The 21,585-nt window shown below is 34.6% G+C and overlaps 1 protein-coding gene across 3 annotated transcripts in view; it reads right to left on the bottom strand.

The window, feature by feature from the left end:
• Positions 1-1,639: 1,639 nt before the first annotated feature.
• The window catches only part of YTHDF3 (YTH N6-methyladenosine RNA binding protein F3), a 42,418-nt gene continuing 22,472 nt past the window's right edge, over positions 1,640-21,585 (bottom strand). For all 3 annotated transcript variants that reach the window (XM_076005269.1, XM_076005270.1, XM_076005267.1), the window contains one exon: positions 1,640-4,764. In XM_076005269.1, the coding sequence (XP_075861384.1) occupies positions 4,741-4,764 (24 nt within the window). In that variant the 3' untranslated portion in view covers positions 1,640-4,740. The remainder of the gene's footprint in view (positions 4,765-21,585) is intronic.

Below are 21,585 nucleotides of genomic sequence, written 5' to 3' on the forward strand. Positions count from 1 at the left end.
GGAAAAAAATCTTAGGTTTCTTTGAGACACACATCCTTTTGCTTCTCTTTACTAATATTGTGAAAAAATGGAGATTTTGTACCATTAGACTTCAAAATTCAAACTAGCGGTCATATTTGAACAGATTCAAATAATGTTATTTGGGCTACTCATTACGTACACTCTGAATAAAATAGCATGGGCAACACAGCCGAGACCCCATCTCTACAAAAAACTATGGACTATGCCCCTAGTCCCAGCAACTTACAGAGGCTGAGACAGGAGGATCACCTGAGCCCCCTAGTTCAAGGCTGCAGTGAGCTGTGATCACACAACTGCACTGCAGCCTGGGTGACAGAGTCCTTCTCTCTTTAAGAAGAAAAAAAAATCATATTGGTTTCCAAACTCACTTCCAAAAAACTAAACATTCACCATTGCTAGAATAAGGCACTGCCTACAAAACTAGCTATTTAAATCACAAATTATAAAATCTCAGAACTGCAAAGAACCTTTGATGCATTCTACTCCAACCTTGTAATTTTATTAATACTGACACTAACAACAAAATGATTTATTTGGTGTCAATCTACCAGTTAGAAATAACTATAATTCTGATCTTTCAACTCTCAACTGTAAATCTTCCCCTAGACACTAATTCCATTCTGGTTACAGTAGTGTCTCTTAGAAATATCCAATAATGTTTCTAAGTGACATTGTAGTATCTAAATCTTTAAAGTGTGTTCTTTGAAGGGGCACATGGGGTAGCAGGAAGGAGTAGGGAAACTACTAGTGTTATTAACCCTACATTCATACCTTCATTGCACACTAAGCTTTACGAAAACAGGTTTTCATTTACATTTAGACCCAATGTTGTCCATATAACTAAAATTATGGAGGTAATAAATTCTAAATTTAGTGCACTATTTATATAAACTGCATTTAAACTGCCACTACTATGTGTGATATATGGACGTTCTGTTCCTAACTACTGCACCGAGAAATGAGGAAAGAATACATTAAGATTACAAAGCAGCAAGTACTGTGATTAGAAAGTAAAGATAACCTTAAATTGTTCAGTTAACTTCTGACTGCAAGAACATTTTGTTTCATAGACTAGAATTACTAAATCTAGTATCACTAAACAAGATAAAGCTGAGGTAAAGTAGGTACCAACTACAAATGACTGGCCTCAACTATAAGTACGCTGATGAAACATAAACCCTTCCTTTAGATGACGAATAGAAAAGACTCATGATCTTGTCCACATAAACTCTATCAATCCCAAGAGGCAAATGTACAATGCTTGAAAAGCATTCCTCCGTACCAAGAGTGAAGTACTAAGGTTACTGGCAGCTGCTGCCACTTACTTCTTCCTACTAAAAAAAAGAATAAACAGGTTCTCTTCCTCTTTTGCTCTAAGTTTACTATTAAAAGCATGTAATTCAATAAGGTCATTGGAATGGATAAAGATGAGAATAGATTATTATTATCCGCCCTCTCTTTAATTCCCCTACTTCAATGGCCAACTAGAAGGAGTGATATAATCTATTTATATTTGGAAGGTATGTCCAACAGGAAATCCATAATGCAGCAGGCAAAAATGTTAATGTTTTCAGGCAGGCAATACATATTTATAAAGATAAAATAGAAAGAACACAGGTATGAGTGAACAATTTTTATTGAAACCCTCAAAGATTAAAGAGGACCAAATGGTGAGTTTGGGTACCATAACAGAAAATCTCACCTAACTGTACCATCATTCACAGGAATGAACAAACCCAAACACGACAAAATTCAAATTCTCATGTAATTGCTACAAGTGAATGTAAATGAACTAATCATTTTATCATAACCTTCCTTTAATCATACGTAAAAGGGAATTTACATGGCATAACAAAAGATACGCAAAACTTAATGAAAACACAATTCTCTTAAATTTCTCAAACTTATTTTTAAAAGATGCAGAATGCACTTGAAATGATTAAATGACTTAAGCTGATTCTTTTTTTTTTTATTGCAAACTGTTTTAACATCAGCTTAACCCCCATGCATGGTATTCAAAAAGAACACAGCTTTTGAATTAGAAAGATCACTTAAGTTAAAAAGAAGAATTAAGTACTAAATTAGGAAAAGGCTGGGTTTCTTTTGAAAGGAATCTTCAAGTACCAATATGTATAGAGAAGGAATACTAATTTTGGTTACATTTCCCCCTTACTGTTAAATATACAAACTATAATACCTTTCAAAATAAAATTCCCACATAAGGTAACTTTAATAAGAAACATTCAAACCAGAACTTGGAAAAACATTAAGAAATTTACTGGGCCAATAATGTCTTAATTTATGATTATTCAAACATATGATTATGTGTCTCCTCTTGTAGACCCCAGGCAACCCCAGGCTCTCTCCTTTTTGGTCCCCACAGTTAAGAAACATTCAGTTAGTTGGTTGTTCTCTTAAGACAACCTGTAATAATTTCATTTAGAGGAAAAACATTTTGCAATACAATGACAGACCAATAAGGAAGAGAAGATGGGTGCTCTGGAGAAAACTTAATGAGAAAAACACAAAATTATCAACTGAAAAGAAAAAGGATTTTTTTTCCAAAGGAATGCTGCACCCATTTCCCTTAAGATGAGAAATCCAGGTTAAAGGCACTGGGATGTACTCCTCACCATGAATAGACTCTCAAATGCATTTATTTAACATGTCTTGAGTCTATTGCAATTGGCCTGCTTGCTGGGTGCTTCCTTGACAATCTTACATAAAAACCTAATGTAAATTAAACAAGTTTGAATCCATTTATAATGTAACTAGTTTTATAAAAATATCCAGAGTTGCTAATAAAGCACCAAGAAAAAGAGAACCTCAGGGGGAGGACTCAGATCCTTCCTACAAGGTCACCCTTTTATAGTTTTCTCTAATAGGACCTCCAGAATGACAACAGTCATCTTTGACATGTCCTACCTATATAATCTTAAGAGATGTAGAACATTGCTGTGGTGACTATACCCAAATGCCAATTTTCATTATAAATAGTTATGAGACATGCTATAAGATTTCATGGCTTACTCTTAAATAGGTAAAATAGGTGCAATTTTCCTTTAAGAAAGTCTTTATTTTATAATATACCATTAAAATTTTGATGTTCCCTTCAGTAAACACTGATATAACTATACTGGGACTACCAAAGAACTGTGTAGTAGCTACGGTTATCTACAAATACTGTATTTTTTCCCCACTTGATTACAGTATTTGTACATTTCAAGAAAACATTGTACAAAAAAAAAAATCATATAAATGAAAGTCTCAAAGAAATATCTGACACTACGTTTTTGAGTTGAGGTGACCAAAGACCATAGTAAATGAAAACATTTCTAAACATGATGTAAACATAAATGGAAATGCAAAACATCAAGGTCTTCAAATCTATTGTATTGCTATTTTCACCCTTAACATATCTTTCTACACAGCTCTCTCCTCTTAGAACAGTAATATAAGGGGCAGTACATTATTTTCATAATCTTATGCCATCAAATCAGTTAATACAGATGCTTGACACATTTAATTATACAAAATCAATTTGCTTCAAGATACAAAATTAATGTTGATATGTAATTAATGAAAAAAATAAGATGTTAAAAAGATAACTATAAGAATACCCAGATATATGCTGTATTCCCACTTATATAGATCTGATCAATAAAACATCAACACATTCACTTAGATACTGATTTTAATCCATGGATCAAGGCCATATTTTCAAAGTATTTTAAGGATGCCAGGACACTGCAAAAGCTGGAGAAAAGAGCTGAGGAACAGTATATGCTTGCTAAACAAGAACTATGTTTATTCAGCTAGTGAATATCTAGAGTAATAAATTTTTACTTCATGATAGCAATCAGGCTCGCAAACACCCAGAAATAGGAATTAAGGGTTTTAAATGTAGTTATAAAGGTCATAAAAAGTCTGATTAGACTGAGGTACATTTACTCAAAATTTTGAGATTCATTAAGTGGTAGCAAACAAAATAATTCCTCAGACAAATGCACATTTCTCAATATACATATTACTGGGGGAAGGAGGGGAGAAGAATGTGCATTAACTGGTGAAATCCACCAAGCTGCATATCAATATTCTGTTACACCAAACAGTTTGAAGACAAGGGAAATGTTCTAATATAATTTCAGATTATGTTTCATTTGGCTAAAATAGAGCTTAAGGTTGCTTTGCCATATTAAAAGTTTACTACAATAATTTTTCACATAAACATTTAGACTTGAACTCCAGGACTAAATATGGCATGATTATTTTGCTTTTAATCTGTCAAATAGCTAAAAATTGACAATTTAAAAACTACAACAAAGAAAAGTTGAAGCAGTGTGACTCTTACATCATTGAACCACTTCTAATGGTTAACTGTTAGTATTTAACAAATTCAAAGAGTTAATGAATCCTTGCATTCATTCAGTCTTCTGTGCCTTAGCTAGGATGCATAATTACAAAAGACAGCAGATACTGGTAAAAGCTTCAGGACAGAAAGTGCTTGACGAAGTTACAGTTCTCAAGTGTGTTTGGTGAGAGTATAAGGGCAGATGCGCTGATGAAAACCATTACAAGAAGAGTCAATTTTGTGTTAAAGTGTTCAAAGATGTCACCTTAAGCAGAAAAAAAGCTTTAATAATGTCTTCTTTGACTTATTAGGCATTTCCAGAGTCTACGTCATTAGTGTTGTAATTTTAACAGGACATCTCCATATGGTTATTGTTTGTTTCTATTTCTCTCCTGAAAGAAAAACATATAAAGAATTATAACAAAATACTAACATTATTTAAAGACTTTAAACTATATACATATATAATACAAATGATCTCCACAGAAAGTTCTTCAAATACTAAATCAAGTAATTAATTAAAAAATTATTTACAATTACTTCTGTATACCATAGTGGGATGAATTCCACAAAACATTTTAAATAAAGAACTTCCAACACAAAGACCTACTTTAGGAAAATATAGGTCCTCTCTGTAGCCCTATTTTCCCACAGGATTTTGTTTAAGATAAGAATATTATAATATATTTTGAGGCCTTTCAATGAGGTTTTGATGGTGAGATATTAAATAGATCTAAAAGGGCCTTCACAGAAATTTGAAAACTATTGGCTGAAGCAGGGGGAGGAGAAAAGGTAAAGACTTGCATTAAATTACACTAAGGTTACATTCTATTAAGATTTCAGGCTCACACCTGTAATCCTAGCACTCTGGGAGGCTAGAGGCGGGCAGATCGCTCAAGGTCAGGAGTTCGAAACCAGCCTGAGCAAAAGCAAGACCCCTGTCTCTACTAAAAATAGAAAGAAATTAATTGGCCAACTGAAAATATATAGGAAAAATTAGCTGGGCATGGTGATGCATTCCTGTAGTCCCAGCTACTCGGGAGGCTGAGGCAGGAGGATTGCTTGAGCCCAGGAGTTTGAGGTTGCTGTGAGCTAGGCTGACGCCACGGCACTCTAGCCCAGGCAACAGAATGAGAAATATTCTGCATCACCAATTTCCTCCATATCTTATTCTCACATTCAGCAAATTATAACTTTCCACATCAAGAAATATGATGAGTTGTTAGATAGATTCATTTGAATGTTGATTTATGACATAATTGAGAGAAAAATAATTCCTTCTATGTAAGAAAGCAAACTATCTGAACAAGAGTTAAACTGAGTAATATTTCCACAAGTTCATTATTAATAACATATTTATAACACTTCTGTCTAAAAAAAATGATGACTAGCATTGTACATGCCTACCAACTGAACACATCAAGTAGTTTGTAACATCTTGCTTTAGTGTGTACCTCAGTGGTTTTCAAACTTCAACGAGTATCCGAATCACCTGGACAACCTGTCCAAACACTGACTGCTAGGCCTCAGAGTTATGAAGCAGAACGTGTAAATTTGCATTTCTAACAAGTTCACATGTAATCCTGGACTGCTGGGTCCACGAATGCACTTTGAAACCCACTGGTGTTTAACACACTGTAAGACTCTTTCACTTTGCTTTTGCTACTCCCATTTTATTTTTGCATGAGTAATATACATTCTATAGTAAATAAGTCATACTTTGCAAGTGGTCACATTAGCTTCCCATCCTCTGAGATACCACCAGAAAACTGTATTTTAAATTTCAGAGAGAATCTCAAGATCCTTGCTAGTAAAGTCCTTTCTTTTTCATTTTAATGCATTCCTAGAACTTGAACAACAATATTTCATGCAGAAAGCTAATAAAATAAATGTCCTACTACATAACTATAAATAAAATTATTTCATAAACAAGTATCAATGCGATACACTGATGAAAAACTAAAACAAAAAACAAGCACAGCTAGCTAAATACGTATTTCAAAAGAATAAACAAAACCCAAAAATCCAACATATCAACAAAGATAAAAATAAAAAATAATCTGGTACCACAAAGCTGTAGCCTAATTTTACAAAGACCCTAAAACTTTTCACAAATCAGCTGAAATATAAAGAAAGTTTAGTTCTCAACTGAAGGAAACAAAATAGTTTTGGATGACAAATTTGGAAGCATACTCTGAACATAACATGTTTTGAAACATTACCTAGATATAAAACACATATAGGTAAAGTAAAAAGAGACAAGAGCATACGCCTCATTGTTCCCCATAAAATGACTGATCAGAACTGGAGAAGAACTCCATAAGAAGCCCCAGAAACTACAAGGGAAAAAAATGTGATTCCACTTAAGTTAGACAAAGAGAAGTTTAATGCAAGGGAGATTATCAGTTATAACAGGATCACGTGTTATTTAAATTGAAGTTGGAACCCTTTCATGATACGAACACTTAAGAAAATAGGCATAGAAGGGACATACCTAAAAATGATACAAGCCATATATGACAGACCCATAGCCAACATCATACTGAATGGGGAAAGATTGAAATCATTCCCACTTAGAACTGGAACCAGACAAGGCTGCCCACTATCTCCACTTCTGTTCAACATAGTGCTGGAAGTCTTGGCTACAGCAATCAGACAGGAAAATGGAATCAAAGGTATCCAAATAGGGGCAGAAGAGATCAAACTTTCACTGTTTGCTGATGATATGATATTGTATCTAGAAAACCCCAAGGATTCAACCAAGAAACTCCTGGAACTGATCAATGAATTTAGTAAAGTCTCAGGATACAAAATCAATACACAGAAATCAGAGGCATTCATATACGCCAACAACAATCTAATTGAGAACCAAATCAAAGACTCAATTCCCTTCACAATAGCAACAAAGAAATTAAAGTACCTAGGAATATATTTAACCAAAGAGGTAAAAGACCTCTACAGGGAGAACTATGAAACACTGAGGAAGGAAATAGCAGAGGATGTAAACAGATGGAAATCCATACCATGCTCGTGGATTGGCAGACTCAATATCATCAAAATGTCTATACTACCCAAACTGATCTACAGATTCAATGCAATACCTATTAAAATCCCATCAGCATTCTTCACAGATATGGAAAAAATAATTTTACGCTTCGTATGGAACCAAAGAAGACCCCGAATATCAAGAGCAATTCTAGGCAACAAAAACAAAATGGGAGGCATTAATATGCCAGATATCAAACTATACTACAAAGCTGTAGTAATTAAAACAATATGGTATTGGCACAAAAACAGGAATATTGACCAGTGGAACAGATGTGAGAATCCTGATATAAAACCATCCTCATATAGCCATCTCATCTTTGACAAAGCAGACAAAAACATACGCTGGGGAAAAGAATCCCTCTTCAATAAATGGTGCTGGGAAAACTGGATAGCCACCTGTAGAAGGCTAAAACAGGACCCACACCTTTCACCTCTCACAAAAACCAACTCACGCTGGATAACAGACTTAAACCTAAGATATGAAACTATTAGAACTCTAGAGGAAAAAGTTGGAAACACTCTCCTAGACATCGGCCTGGGCAAAGAGTTTATGAAGAAGTCCCCAAAGGCAATCACAGCAGCAACAAAAATAAATAAATGGGACATGATCAAACTACAAAGCTTCTGCACAGCCAAAGAAATAGTCATGAAAGTAAACAGACAGCCTACAGAATGGGAGAAAATTTTTGCATCCTATGCATCCGATAAGGGACTGATAACTAGAATATACTTAGAACTCACGAAAATTAGGAAGAAAAAATCAAATAACCCCATTAAAAAGTGGGCAAAGGACTTGAACAGAAATTTTTCTAAAGAAGACAGAAGAATGGCCAACAAACATATGAAGAAATGCTCAACATCTCTAATCATCAGGGAAATGCAAATCAAAACCACAATGAGATATCACTTAACCCCAGTGAGAATGGCCTTTATCAAAAAATCTCCAAACAATAAATGCTGGCGTGGTTGCGGAGAGAGAGGAACACTCCTACACTGCTGGTGGGACTGCACACTAGTTCAACCTCTGTGGAAAGCAATATGGAGATACCTTAAAGCGATCCAAGTGAATCTACCATTTGATCCAGCAATCCCATTGCTGGGCATCTACCCAAATGATCCAGTGACACTCTACAAAAAAGACACCTGCACTCGAATGTTTATAGCAGCACAATTCATAATTGCAAGGCTGTGGAAACAGCCCAAGTGCCCATCAATCAAAGAATGGATTAATAAAATGTGGTATATGTACACCATGGAGTACTATTCAGCTCTAAGAAACAATGGTGATATAGCACACCTTATATTTTCCTGGTTAGAGCTGGAACCCATACTACTAAGTGAAGTATCCCAAGAATGGAAAAACAAGCACCAGATATATTCTCCAGCAAACTGGTATTAACTGAGTAGCACCTAAGTAGACACATAGGTGCTACAGTAATAGGGTATTGGGCAGGTGGGAGGGGGGAGGGGGGCGGGTATATACATACATAGTGAGTGAGATGTGCACCATCTGGGGGATGGTCATGATGGAGACTCAGACTTTTGGGGGGAGGGGGGGAATGGGCATTTATTGAAACCTTAAAATCTGTACCCCCATAATATGCCAAAATAAAAAAAAAAAAAATTAAAAAAAAAAAAATAAATAAATAAATTGAAGTTGGAGATGCTGTTTCAGTTTGAACTATAATAACTATGTACTTTAACTGAATCACTAAAACATAGACATTACATATATAATACATCTATATATATAATGTATATTTCTAACTCAGTGAACAAGAAAAGGGGAAAATAAAGAGAACTTAATCCAAAAGGATGGAAAAAAGGGAGGGAACTTGAAAGATCTAGATTAACTAGAAAGCACAAAATAAGGCAAAAAAAATATCGTTTATACATTTATATGAGGAATCACAATAAATGGAGGCTCAGCAATGAAACCATAAGATATCAGCTCAGAATTTTGAAAGACCCCATTATACATAATTTACAAGAAATAAAGCTAAAACATAAAGACAAAAGTTAAAATTAATGGAGACATGACAACACAAACCAAATGAAGACTTATGCAACTATATTAATATCAGACAAAATGGACTTAAAGGCAAAAACCACTGTTGAAAATAAAAATGGTCACTACATACTGAATAATAGTTTTTGAAAAGCTATTAAAATATTAAACTAACAAGACCATTTTAAATATATTGAAAGTTGTCAGCATCATAAGAACCTGACAAATTCATAAGGATAGCAGGAGAATTTAACACATTTCTTAGTAACTGGTAAGGCAGACATGTTAGTAAAAATACAGATTGAACATATAGAATTCAAAAAACTGAAAAAAATAATTGCAAGGTGCACATTTTACCCAGGGTGTACAATGAACCACAAAAGGAACAGTATCATACATTATCATATTTTCTGTAAATAAAATCTGGTGTTTTTTAGGGGGAGGAAAAAAGCAACAGAAAAATCTCTGGAATAATTAATTTTAAAAAAGAAATGAAGTATAAATGTCATACAGACTGATTAGCAAAAAAATATTAATGCCGATATATCAACAAATAGGAAGGATTATAACAAAATTTACCTTAAAAGAGGTAGAGGCCGGTCATGGTGGCTCACACCTGTAATCCTAGCACTCTGGGAGGCCAAGGCAGGCAGATCACTCAAGGTCAGGAGTTCAAAACCAGCCTGAGCAAGAGCGAGACCCCGTCTCTACTAAAAATAGAGAGAAATTAGCTGGACATGTAAAAATATATAGAAAAAAATTAGCTGGGCATGGTGGTGCATGCTTGTAGTCCCAGCTACTTGGGAGGCTGAGGCAGAAGGATCGCTTGAGCCCAGGAGTTTCAGGTTGCTGTGAGCTAGGCTGATGCCATGGCACTCTAGCCCGGGCAAAAGAGTGAGATTCTGTCTCAAAACAAAATAAATAAATAAAAGAGGTACAGCTAGTAAGAAGTGCTTGGATTTGGCATACATTTGAAGGCACAGTCAACAAGACTTACTGATTAGATAAGGAATTAGAATTAGAAGTATCAATTATGAGTCCAGAATTTTTAGTATTATCTATCCCTCTAATAAGAAAGAGAAGGTCTGGCAAAGAAACATGAGTTACACTAAATTTAAGATGCTTATAAGACAACAAAAAAGATGTCAAACAGGCAACTGGATACATGAGCCTGGAGATAAGAGGAAAGGTCCAGGGTGGGAATCCAAATTTCAAAGCCCTCAATGCATGGCAAACGTCCATCAATAGAACTCAAGTCCTCCAGGAGTCTACCCATTTTTAAAGAACCTCTGCTTTAAGACCAAAAAACCCTCATGTTTATATTACCAAGATGGACTGTACCTGATAGTGTTACTATTAAACACATATTTTATATATCTATGGGCATGCTATCAGCTATAGAAAGACTACGAGAAATATGAGACTAAAAAATGATGAGCTATCAGTGGTATCACTAACTTTTGGTGTTATTATAAAATGAGGTCCATATTATACAACTGACATCATAATAAAATGTACTGATGTATTGTTGGAAAGTAACAAAGAGATGAAGGAAACTTGAATTACATGAAACAGCCATGATCCAGTATACCTAGAGATAGACTAAATCCCTAGTAACAGTTCAGAAAAAGTCACTTTATACACATATACTCTCCTCTTTCCAAAGTGATTTACAGAACTCAATTTTTACTTTTAATAATGACTGAAACCTCAAAAAATGATTTGTGGAGAATTCCCTCCCTCACACACCCTCAACACTTTTCCATTAACAGCACTAAGCCTAACCAGGCAGATTCTGAGAATTGAGGGCTAATGAGTCTCTGAGGAAAATACTGGATAGTATAAGGCTTCTTCCCCACCCTGAACTGAGCAAATAACACCGGAAACCAAACAGAGGATCCCAGGGCAAAGACCAGGACATTGTGGTTTATGGAGATGAACCCAAGAGGAAGTTTACCCCAGCTTTTATCTTTTTGAAAGAAGTTAACGACAAAGGAGCTAACACCTCCCTAGTCTTCAAACTAGGGAAAAGGTGGAATATAAAGACTTTCTTCAATGTCTTAAGTGGGGCCAACAGCTTGCCTTTAACATGACAGCAAATGATGTGCACAGCTTATTTTCCTTCTAATCATCTGCAGGTTTATCACCATTAGGAATATTTCAGTAACCGACTGGAGGCCAAATGAGCCACAAGGGAAAAGACAACTGTGTATCTAGGAAGCCACAGCATTTAGAAGGAAAATGAGGATAAACACCGAGGACACAGGTGCAATAGAATAGAACTGAAGGAAGCAGTAAATGCCTTAAAAAAAAAAGAAAAACAGCAAGCAAGCAGACACCTGAGATCCAAATGCAACAAACACACACACAGAAGAAAACACTTTCTGTGGCTGAGAAATCTGATTTTCAAATTGAAAAATTCAATAGATGAATTAAAGAGGGAAATGGTCACTGACTCATTTATGGTATAGAATATTAAAATCCAGGAAATATCTCACATCACAGAGCAGGAAAAATGAAATGGAAAGCACACACACACACAAAGAGAACTAGAGGACAGATCCAAGACAAAATGAATATTCTAGAAGTAGGAAAAACAACAAATGGAAGGGTGACAAACGGCAACAATAAAAAATTTCACAAATTCTTTGATACTCCTCACTACATGAGGTGGGGTTTGTTTTCCTCCTTGTGAGCACAGGTTGCACATAGTGACTTGCTTTTAGGAATAGAGCATGTAAAGGAGAAAATAGGACACAGTGGAGAAACCTAGCAGACAACACTCTAAGTAATCAAAGTTAACATCACTAGTAAACAGTTACATATGATGAGAAAGACATCACTTCTTTGGTATTCTTCCCCATAATCCATAACCTCAATCTAATCATGAGAAAACACCAATCAAACTGGGGGACAACTTAAAACACATCTGAACAGTGTCGTTTAAAATGAGAAATAAGGAAAGATAGAGAAGCCATACATAATAGCCTGCATAGCTTGAAGGAGACTAAAAAGACATGACAGCTAAATGCAATCTTAGTGTCCAGATTGGATCTTAAAACAGAAAAGGATATTAGTGAGAACACTGGGGAAATCTGGAAAAAGTCTGTGCCTGATAGTGTTACTATTAAACACATATTTAGTTTAATAGTATTGTACCAATGTTAATCTCTTAGTTTAGATAAGATACTATGATTATGTACATGTTAATATTAGGGGAAACTGAATAAAGGATTTATAGAAATTCCCAGTATTATCTTTAAAACATTTCTGTAAATGTAAAATTATTTCAAAATAAAGTTTTTAAAAATCACCACTAAATTTAGAAAAATATAGCCTACATACAACACCCAAATACCAAATATTACATGGCAGAAATATGAAATAAATGTATTCTATAAGGTAGTGTTATTTTAATGGCTACCCTGCTTCACTTTATTATTTATGACGGTAAAAGTGTTAAATGTCACCCGAAAGTTAAAAACAAGGAATATATCAAGACTATTAATATATTTTTAAAGTATAAAAAAGCAGTATGCATGTTTCAAGAAAAGACAAGGTTTACAGGTGAACAATGAAAACATGTAACAGATTCAATTCTTCAGAAAAAGTAATGATTTACCAGGAATGAAATCTGCATAGGTGGCTGAAAGGCCTAGAAAAATTCATGCTATAGAGTAGAACAAGGGCAGTAACAGATAAAACCCAAGCCTCAAAAGTCTAAGTGCTATAATATTATACTTAGAGATAAACATCTTGCAAGTACTGCCCCAACATCATGACAGATCCTTTTGCATTAAGAAAGCAAAAGAAAAAGTGTAATGGAAGCGGGTGGGAAGGAAAAGGGAGGGGATGGCTAAATTCACACCTAATGGGTACAATGCACTCTATATGATGGACACACTTATAACTTTGACTCAAAATGTACAAAAGCAATTCATGTAACCAAAACATTTGTACCCTAGTAATATTCTGAAATTAAAAAATAAAAAAGTAAAGGAAACAAGCCAATTCTGCACTGTAAAACAAATTCAAAACCATACAGTTATCAGGGAAAAGGACAATGATTATGCTTTGGGAATGGAGAGGTTCTGCTTTTGGAAATCAACGCTTCGCATTTTTAAACTTACGTTTCCATTTTAATGAGGCTCTAACATTCCTGATCATCTCTGTAAGATCACACTATAATATAGAACTACTTTAAAAGATTCTAGTACCCAAGTCTGTATTTATAAAATAAGTATTTTAGTTTTGAGGAAATAGTTAATGCAGTCTAATATATATTAATATTCATTTATGTCCACCAAAGATCAAATAAACTCAAAAGTACTATAAAAAAAGGGAAAAGTTAAGACATTCAAATAGAAAAAAATGGCGTAGAACAGAAATAACGTTTAAGTGGTTCAAGGAGACTAGGATCATGGCTGTAGGACTTAGAACTAAATTCATGTTTTGAGCTGATTTAGTTCAGCAAAACACCATCAGTCGTCACATAATTTTTTATGTTTAGTCTAATTTTGTTTCTATAGTTTTTACTTAATTTCCTACTTAATACCATATTTAAAATAAAATGGCAAGAAAAACATAAAGATCAAAAAGAAACATAATGGTCTCAATTTGTAGACAACATGATTGTTAGAAAATCATAAGGATATTATTACTAAAACTACTAGACTAAGTGAATTTAGCAACATCACTGGATACAAGGACATAGCAGCAAACAACTAGAAATAAAAACTGAAAACATAATTTTATTTACAAAAGCATCAAAAAGTGTAAAATACTTAGAAATAAATTTAACAAAAGATATGCAGGCCCTCAACACTGAAAACTATAAAATTCTCCTGAGAGGAAATATATGTTTGTCTCTCCAAGCAGACTGAGTTCTACAGAGTAAGGACTATTTATCTTTGGTGGCTTACGGGTAACCTTTAATATTTATCTACTGAATGAGTCAGGAAACACAGTTAAGAACCTGCAGGATCCAAATATATGGTAATAGAAGTGGACTGCTAATAAAAATCTCAGGAAAAAAGACCTGGTAACAGCAGCTTTTCAAGAAAAGCAAAGTAATCCATATGCAATTCAATTTTGGATGTCAGATTTTGAAGTCTTTATGACAAAATAAAAATAATTACTACATTATGTAGACTGTTTTTCCACAAGTAAAATTATTCACTAGTAGCTTTTTTGTAGCCTAGGATTTCATAATGCTTCTTTCCATTTTCTCCTCTTATTTCAAATGCAGCAGAAAGCACATCAATATTGAGTATGTCAAATGTGTAAGATGCTCGAGTTCAGTTTTCAATAAATTCAAAGTTTTCTGCCAAGACACAGTGAAGTCAATTTCGCTCAGAAATTAGAGTGCAACATAGTAAAATTTGGTGGAGATTTTCTACAATGAAGAGATTAACTCGACATCTGATAAACGATATCTATCTAGCTAGAGACCACATAAAAAGCAGAGTTTTATGCATATAATGTTACTCGTACTAACAAAACAGAAAAATAGTAAAATAAAGGTTTTACTATAGTTCACAGTTCACATGTAATTGAAAACATAATACATGTCTATAATAAATACATATAATAGCTATTTCTAAATTGATACTTCAACATACCTTTCATTTGTACATAATTTTCCTGCTTAAAAACTTTTAAAGGCTGGGCACATGGCTCACACCTGTAATCCTAGCACACCGGGAGGGCAAGGTGGGAGGACTGCTTGAGCGCAGGACCACCTTGAGTTTGAGACCAACCTGAGCAAGAGCAAGACCCCGTCTCTACTAAAAATAGAAAAATTAGCCAGGTCTGGTGGTGTGCGCATGTAGTCCCAGCTACTTAGGAGGTTGAGGCAGGAGGATCACTTGAGCCCAGGAGTTTGAGGTTGCAATGAGCTGTGATGACGCCACTACACTTTAGCTGGAAGGACAGAGCAAGGCTTTGTCTCAAAAAAAAAAAAAACCTTTTAAAATTACTCCTCACAACCACTAGACTTGAGCTTCATGACAGGAATTTTCTTAATGAGCTCTATCCCTTAATGTCTAACACATGGTAGCTTGTTCAAAAATGCCTGCTGAATAAAGATTTCTTCAACTCACGATTAATCTTTCTAAGTTTCTCTTTTTCTGTACTGCTTCCCATCCCTGCCAGTTTTACCTCTTTTAGATGACAACTTCAATATATCACAACACCCTATGCTCTGAAAGCCTTTCTTGATCCTATCACATCATTCAAGGCCAGGCTCAAAAATCCACCTTGACTTACTGATAATCCCAATCAAAATAATTTTCACTAGAGATAAAGATGAAATTTTTAAAATTAAGTAAGGCTTTAATCTAACTTTTTAGTTTACAAATAAATATTTAAAGATCTGATAATCATAAAAATATTGCCCAGGCCAGGCTCAGTGGCTCACGCCTGTAATCCTAGCACTCTGGGAGGCAGAGGCAGGTGGATCACTCAAGGTCAGGAGTTCAAAATCAGCCTGAGCAAGAGTGAGATCCCCGTCTCTACTAAAAATAGAAATTGGCCAACTAAAAATATATAGAAAAAATTAGCCGGGCATGGTGGCGCATGCCAGTAGTCCCAGCTACTCGGGAGGCTGAGGCAGGAGGATCACTTGAGTCCAGGAGTTTGAGACTGCTGTGAGCTAGGCTGATGCCATGGCACTCTAGCCCGGGCAACAGAGTAAGACTTGTCTCAAAAAAAAAAAAAAAAAAAAAATAGTGCCCAGAACACCATAAATTCAAATCAGGTACCATGATTTGATACAACCACATGGTCCATCAATGAAAAGGTTTAAAAGTAATTGTGGCAGGCAGGCAATTTCTGACATGGTTCCCAAAGATCTGCATCCTGGTATTCAATCTCCTTCAATATTCAATTCAATATCTAATCTCTAATGCATAATCTCCTTCCATGTGGGCTGGACCTAATGAATGACTTGCTTCTAATCAACAAAATTAGGCAGAGATGACAGGATGTTGCTTCTGTTACTAAGTTAGAAAAGACTGTGACTTCTGTCTTGCTAGGTACTGCCTCCTCGGTTTGCTCATTTTGACAAAACAAGCCTCCTTGTGAGAAAGGCCCATAAGCAGTGAGGAGTGCTAACACAGCCTCTGGCCAACAGCCAACAGAACCTAAGCTTTCAGTCCAACAACCCTTAAGGAAGTGAATTCTGCCAACAACCACAGGAGTCTGCTTCAAGTCTCAGATGAGAGCCCTGGTCCAGCCCTGTGAGATATCAAAGCTGCAGCCTGTGAGATACCCTAAAGGACCCACCAAGCTTTGCCCAGATTCATGAATATACAAACTGTAAACTATGTGTTTTAAGCTAGAGTTCTGGAGAAATTTGTTAGGCAACAATAGGTAATTAGTACAACAATTCACAACAGCACTATCTATATTCATTAGACCCATCAGTAGCAAACCCCGAATATGTAATATTAGCATAAATCCAGAACTGTCAGGGAAAAAGAGCTATGGCATCTTTCCTTATCTTCAACAATATTCATTGTATGAGTAAGGTAAAATACACAAAAGATCTATACAGATGAAAAAATATTTAAGCCATTCCAAGGAATAGGTAAAAACAGTTAAGTGCCTCAACTTATACTTACTGAAGAATAAACCTTACCTTCAATAGCTACTGCTCTCTTTTCATGAAAAAAATATTTTCTTTTCTCGGACACATGTATTCTAAATTAAGAAACTGCATGTCATGTTTAAAATAAATTATTAAAGAGGGATAATTCAATATTTAAATTAATATTTTCTGAAACTTAAGATATTTCTTAAGTCATTGTGTATTTACTAAAGAGGAAGAAAACCTTTAACAACACAGGTTTTAACTGTGAAAGTCCACTTATACACAGACTTTTTTCAACCAAACTCAGATCAAAACTACAGTATTCAAAGGATATGAAATCCATGTATATAGAGACTATGGGACTTCAGTTATGTGTGGATTTTGGTATACATGGTGGTCCTAGAATTCCGCACGTATACTTAGGAACAACTGCTACTGAAATTCCATTCAATTTAATGATGAGTGTTCACAATTACAGTATTATTAAAAATAAGGGCACAACTGCCAGAAAAATGCTTACTGTTGTCATAGATATAATTATGGCTTAAATAATTTCTTGTATGTTAACACAAACTTGAGTACTTAAGACAGACCTAACATTACCTCATCTTAAAATCAAAGTTGTTCCAAATACGAAAAAAAAATATATTAATACCAGGCACTAAATCTTGAGTCTTCAGAAATACACAACTATATAATAGCATACATGACTGATATACATAGAGGATTCTAGAAAGTAATTTGTGTTTAATACAGATTTTATTACAATTATACCTTGGTTATTTCTGCACAAACTGCAGGGCTCCATCTCTTTCTAGGAGAATAGCTAGCTAGCCATCTTGCCTAGCCTTAGGGCAGTATTTCTTTAACATACCATCTTTAAACAATTAATTATGTTGCCTTTAGAAAGATAAGAAAATAAGTGATTTACCCTTCCTGAAACCTTTCCTTCCCATTCCATCTTGTAACATTTTGTTCTAAACAGAAGTAAATCTTTTATATCCTATTATCCATTTCTACAAATGGAAAAACCAATAGACATTTGTTATATACCTTGAAGGATCCCTTAAATAGTACAAAAGAAGGAAAAACTCTATGGTACTCAAACTTTGCAAAAGGAAATCTAATAAGATTCTCCAAAGCATTTATTCATTTAACAAACATCTATTTCACACCTACTATGTGCTCTGCATTTTTCTAGGAGCTAGGGATTCAGCAGAGAACAAAGCCGGTCCTGCTCTTTCAGAGTTCATGTTCCAAAGCTATCTATAATTTTTTTAAGCTTCCTTCACTTCTTCAAGGCCAGTAGTTCCCAACCATTTCATATCTCAGGCTTGAAGGATCACAATGCCCACTGGTAGATAAGGTGAGATGCCAGAAGTCCTCAGATGCACTGTAAACAATGAAGACTTGACTCAAATGCACATAGGGTCTCTATTGAGATGTATTTGTTCTAATACAACCAGGTGTTATCAGGCGGTGTTATCTTTCTTGAATTCCTTTTTTATTCTGCTGAAATATGTCAAGTAACTTACATGAAGGGTATGTGGCCAAGTTCTTATAAACCTGAATTCCTTTATTTTGTTCCCCCGACCCTGCACCCCACTTCACTGATACAATTATGTATTCATCTTTACAGGTGTAATTCTATGCCCAACTCCCTTCCAACCTGAAATAAAATTTTACATTGAATATGCAGGATTGTAAATGAGAAAAATCCTAATGACAGTCTCATTCTCCTTCCTTTGTAGGTAATTTGTTTTTTGCTCAGGAAAACGTTAAGACTTTCTCTTTATCCTTTTTTTTTTAAGTTTTATACTAAACTGGTCACTCAGTAAGCCCATTCCATCTGAAAACATGTATCTTTTGGCTCTGAAATTTTTTCTTTAACCATTCTTCCCTTTGTTTTTTCCTATACTCTTTTAATGATTTTTATTGAGATACTAGACCACCTCCCTTTCCACTACATCTTTCACCTTTTATATTTTCATCTCTATTGCTCCACATTTGTAAATTTTCCCTGATTTGAAATCCCATTATCATCAACTGAATCTAAAACATGAGCATTTTATTTTATCTACTTACAGACTTTGTATTTTGACAATCATGTCCATAATTTCCAAGAACACTTTCTGGTTTGCTGTTTGTTGTACACAGGAATCCTTCTTAACAATAAAAACTACAACTTTGATTTATAATTTATCATTTGCCCCTCAATTATGCATTTCTTTTAATGGGTTTGCCTTGATCGTTCTGACATCAAGCTTGATTTGATTTTACTAAAATATATCAAAACTGTCTTCACATCTAAGAACTATACAAATACTAACTGGCATGGACTTCTGCAGTTTGAAGTTTCACCAATATCTTTTACTCTAAAATAGAGGGCCTGACATTCCAAGTTTTATATAAGCAGACAAAGTATGTTAGGTTGGCTTCTCCACAGGAAGAGTCCTGTTGGCTGGGAAGGCAAGCAGGGGAACTTCCACTGCCAAAATAATCAGGAGAAAAACAAGTCAGTAAAAAATATCTAGCAATGATAAGATATGGAATTAGCTTTTTAAAGTCCCTGTCTTGTTATCATAAACAGGCTCTTGGTTACAATGTATATCTTTAAAAAAAAAAAATAAAATAAACAGGCTCAAGATTTTAAAGAAAAATATGAATATACAGAAGAAATAAAGCCTACAATAACCACAAAATATAAAATTTAGAACAATGAAACTTCTATTAAAAAAAAAAACAGGAAAAATTCCCCCCAAACTTGGAGAAGGCAAAAATTTGATGTCAGGTTAGCATAAGCCTTCAAACTTGTTCTTATTATTCAAAATCGTTTTGACAATTTAGGTCCTTCACTTGATCCTAGACTGGATCCTCTACTAGAAAGAAAAAAATACAGGACTCTGTGGATCAAATGTGGATCAATATCAGAATATTGTCGTTTTCTAAGAGAAATATCCTTATTACTAGCAAACATACACTATAGTTTTTTGAGGGAAAGAGCCATGATATATGGAACTTATTCTCAAGTGCTTCAAAAAGAACCATAAAACAAATAGGAATGGATGTTAATAACAGGTGAATCTGGATAAAAAGTATATGAATGTTTTACACACTATTCTTATTCTCCTAAATTTATTTCCAAAACAAAAAAAAGAGGAAGAAAAAAAGATTCACCCATATTGTTGCATGTAACTATCTTTTCAATCATTCCACTGTTGTTACTGTAGCACCAGAGTATTTGGCCATTTTCATACTAATGAACATTTGAATTGTTGCCATTTTTTTACTACTGTTGATTGTGCTCCTAATAATATTCTTATACATGTTTTCTGGAATATTTGGTAAACTTCTATTAGGTATTTATCCCACAAGAGAACAGCTGAATTATAAGGTATATGAATGTTAACCTTCATAAGAAAATGCAAAATGATTGCTCACTGCAGCCCTGACTTCTATTTCCCTAATTTTTTTAAATCATCAATATATGTAGAAAAATATTTCCCTGATTTTTAATAAGGCTTTATATACTTATTAGCCATATGTGTTTCCTGTCTCATTAAATGCCTATCCATATCTTTTACCTATTTTTCTATTGGGTTATCTTTTTCTTAAATTGAGTCACAGTTCTTTATATAGCCTTGATACTAATCTTTAGTCAGTTATATTCAAATTTCTTTCAGTATTTTCAAAAACATGTCTTCTTAAACTTTCTTTAAAGTATCTTTTGATGAAAGAATTTTAATCTGGTCAAATTTATCAACCTTTTATTTCACAATTAGTGCTGTTTGTGTCTTGTTTATCAAGATACTTGACTTTTACCCAAGGTCTGCAAGATGTGCATCTGGGAAAATATGACATCCACATACCAGCAGCTTTGAGACATTTCAGCTAAATACAAGACAGATGGGTTCATATTAAAGAAGACACTAATAATGACTTGTAACTACTTTTATTTTAAAAAAAAAAAGGTGTAAAAAGTAAAGAAAATCCTTGCAAAACACTACAAATTTGTGCCCTTTTTGATGGAGCCACTGAAGACTGAGAATAGACAGAGAGTATATCCTTCATCACTGGGACACCAAGAGTGTCTGAAAGCAGTTATGCTAACAAAGCCCAAATGCAAGCATATCAAAAAGAAAATCCACAAACGAATCTACAAATTCTGCCTGGACAAGGGATAACAGCATCAGCAAGAAAACTGGGCAAAAACACATGGTAACCCACATGCTAACCAGTTAGTAAGCAAGGGACACTGGTTCCTGACATAGTGGGTTCAAACTTATAGGAAAATCAAATACCAGCAGTATCCATTTGTACTGCCTCTCCCTTCTAAATTTTCACAGGCTAATTAATCATTTAACTGGTAAAGTCAAATTACAGCATGATTTGCCCATCCAACATTTGCAAGGGGAAAGGTATATGCAACTAACATCAGGAATTAAAGAAAGAGTTGGGGAGAAGTACCTAGTTTGAAGCAAATACCTGGTTTGGATGATCCTCTTCCTGGTTCAATAATGAACAGAAAAAAAGCCCAAAAAGTCTTGAGGCTTTCCCCCATCTCCC

Source organism: Microcebus murinus, chromosome 7 (assembly GCF_040939455.1).
Source record: "Microcebus murinus isolate Inina chromosome 7, M.murinus_Inina_mat1.0, whole genome shotgun sequence".
NCBI lineage: Eukaryota > Metazoa > Chordata > Mammalia > Primates > Cheirogaleidae > Microcebus > Microcebus murinus.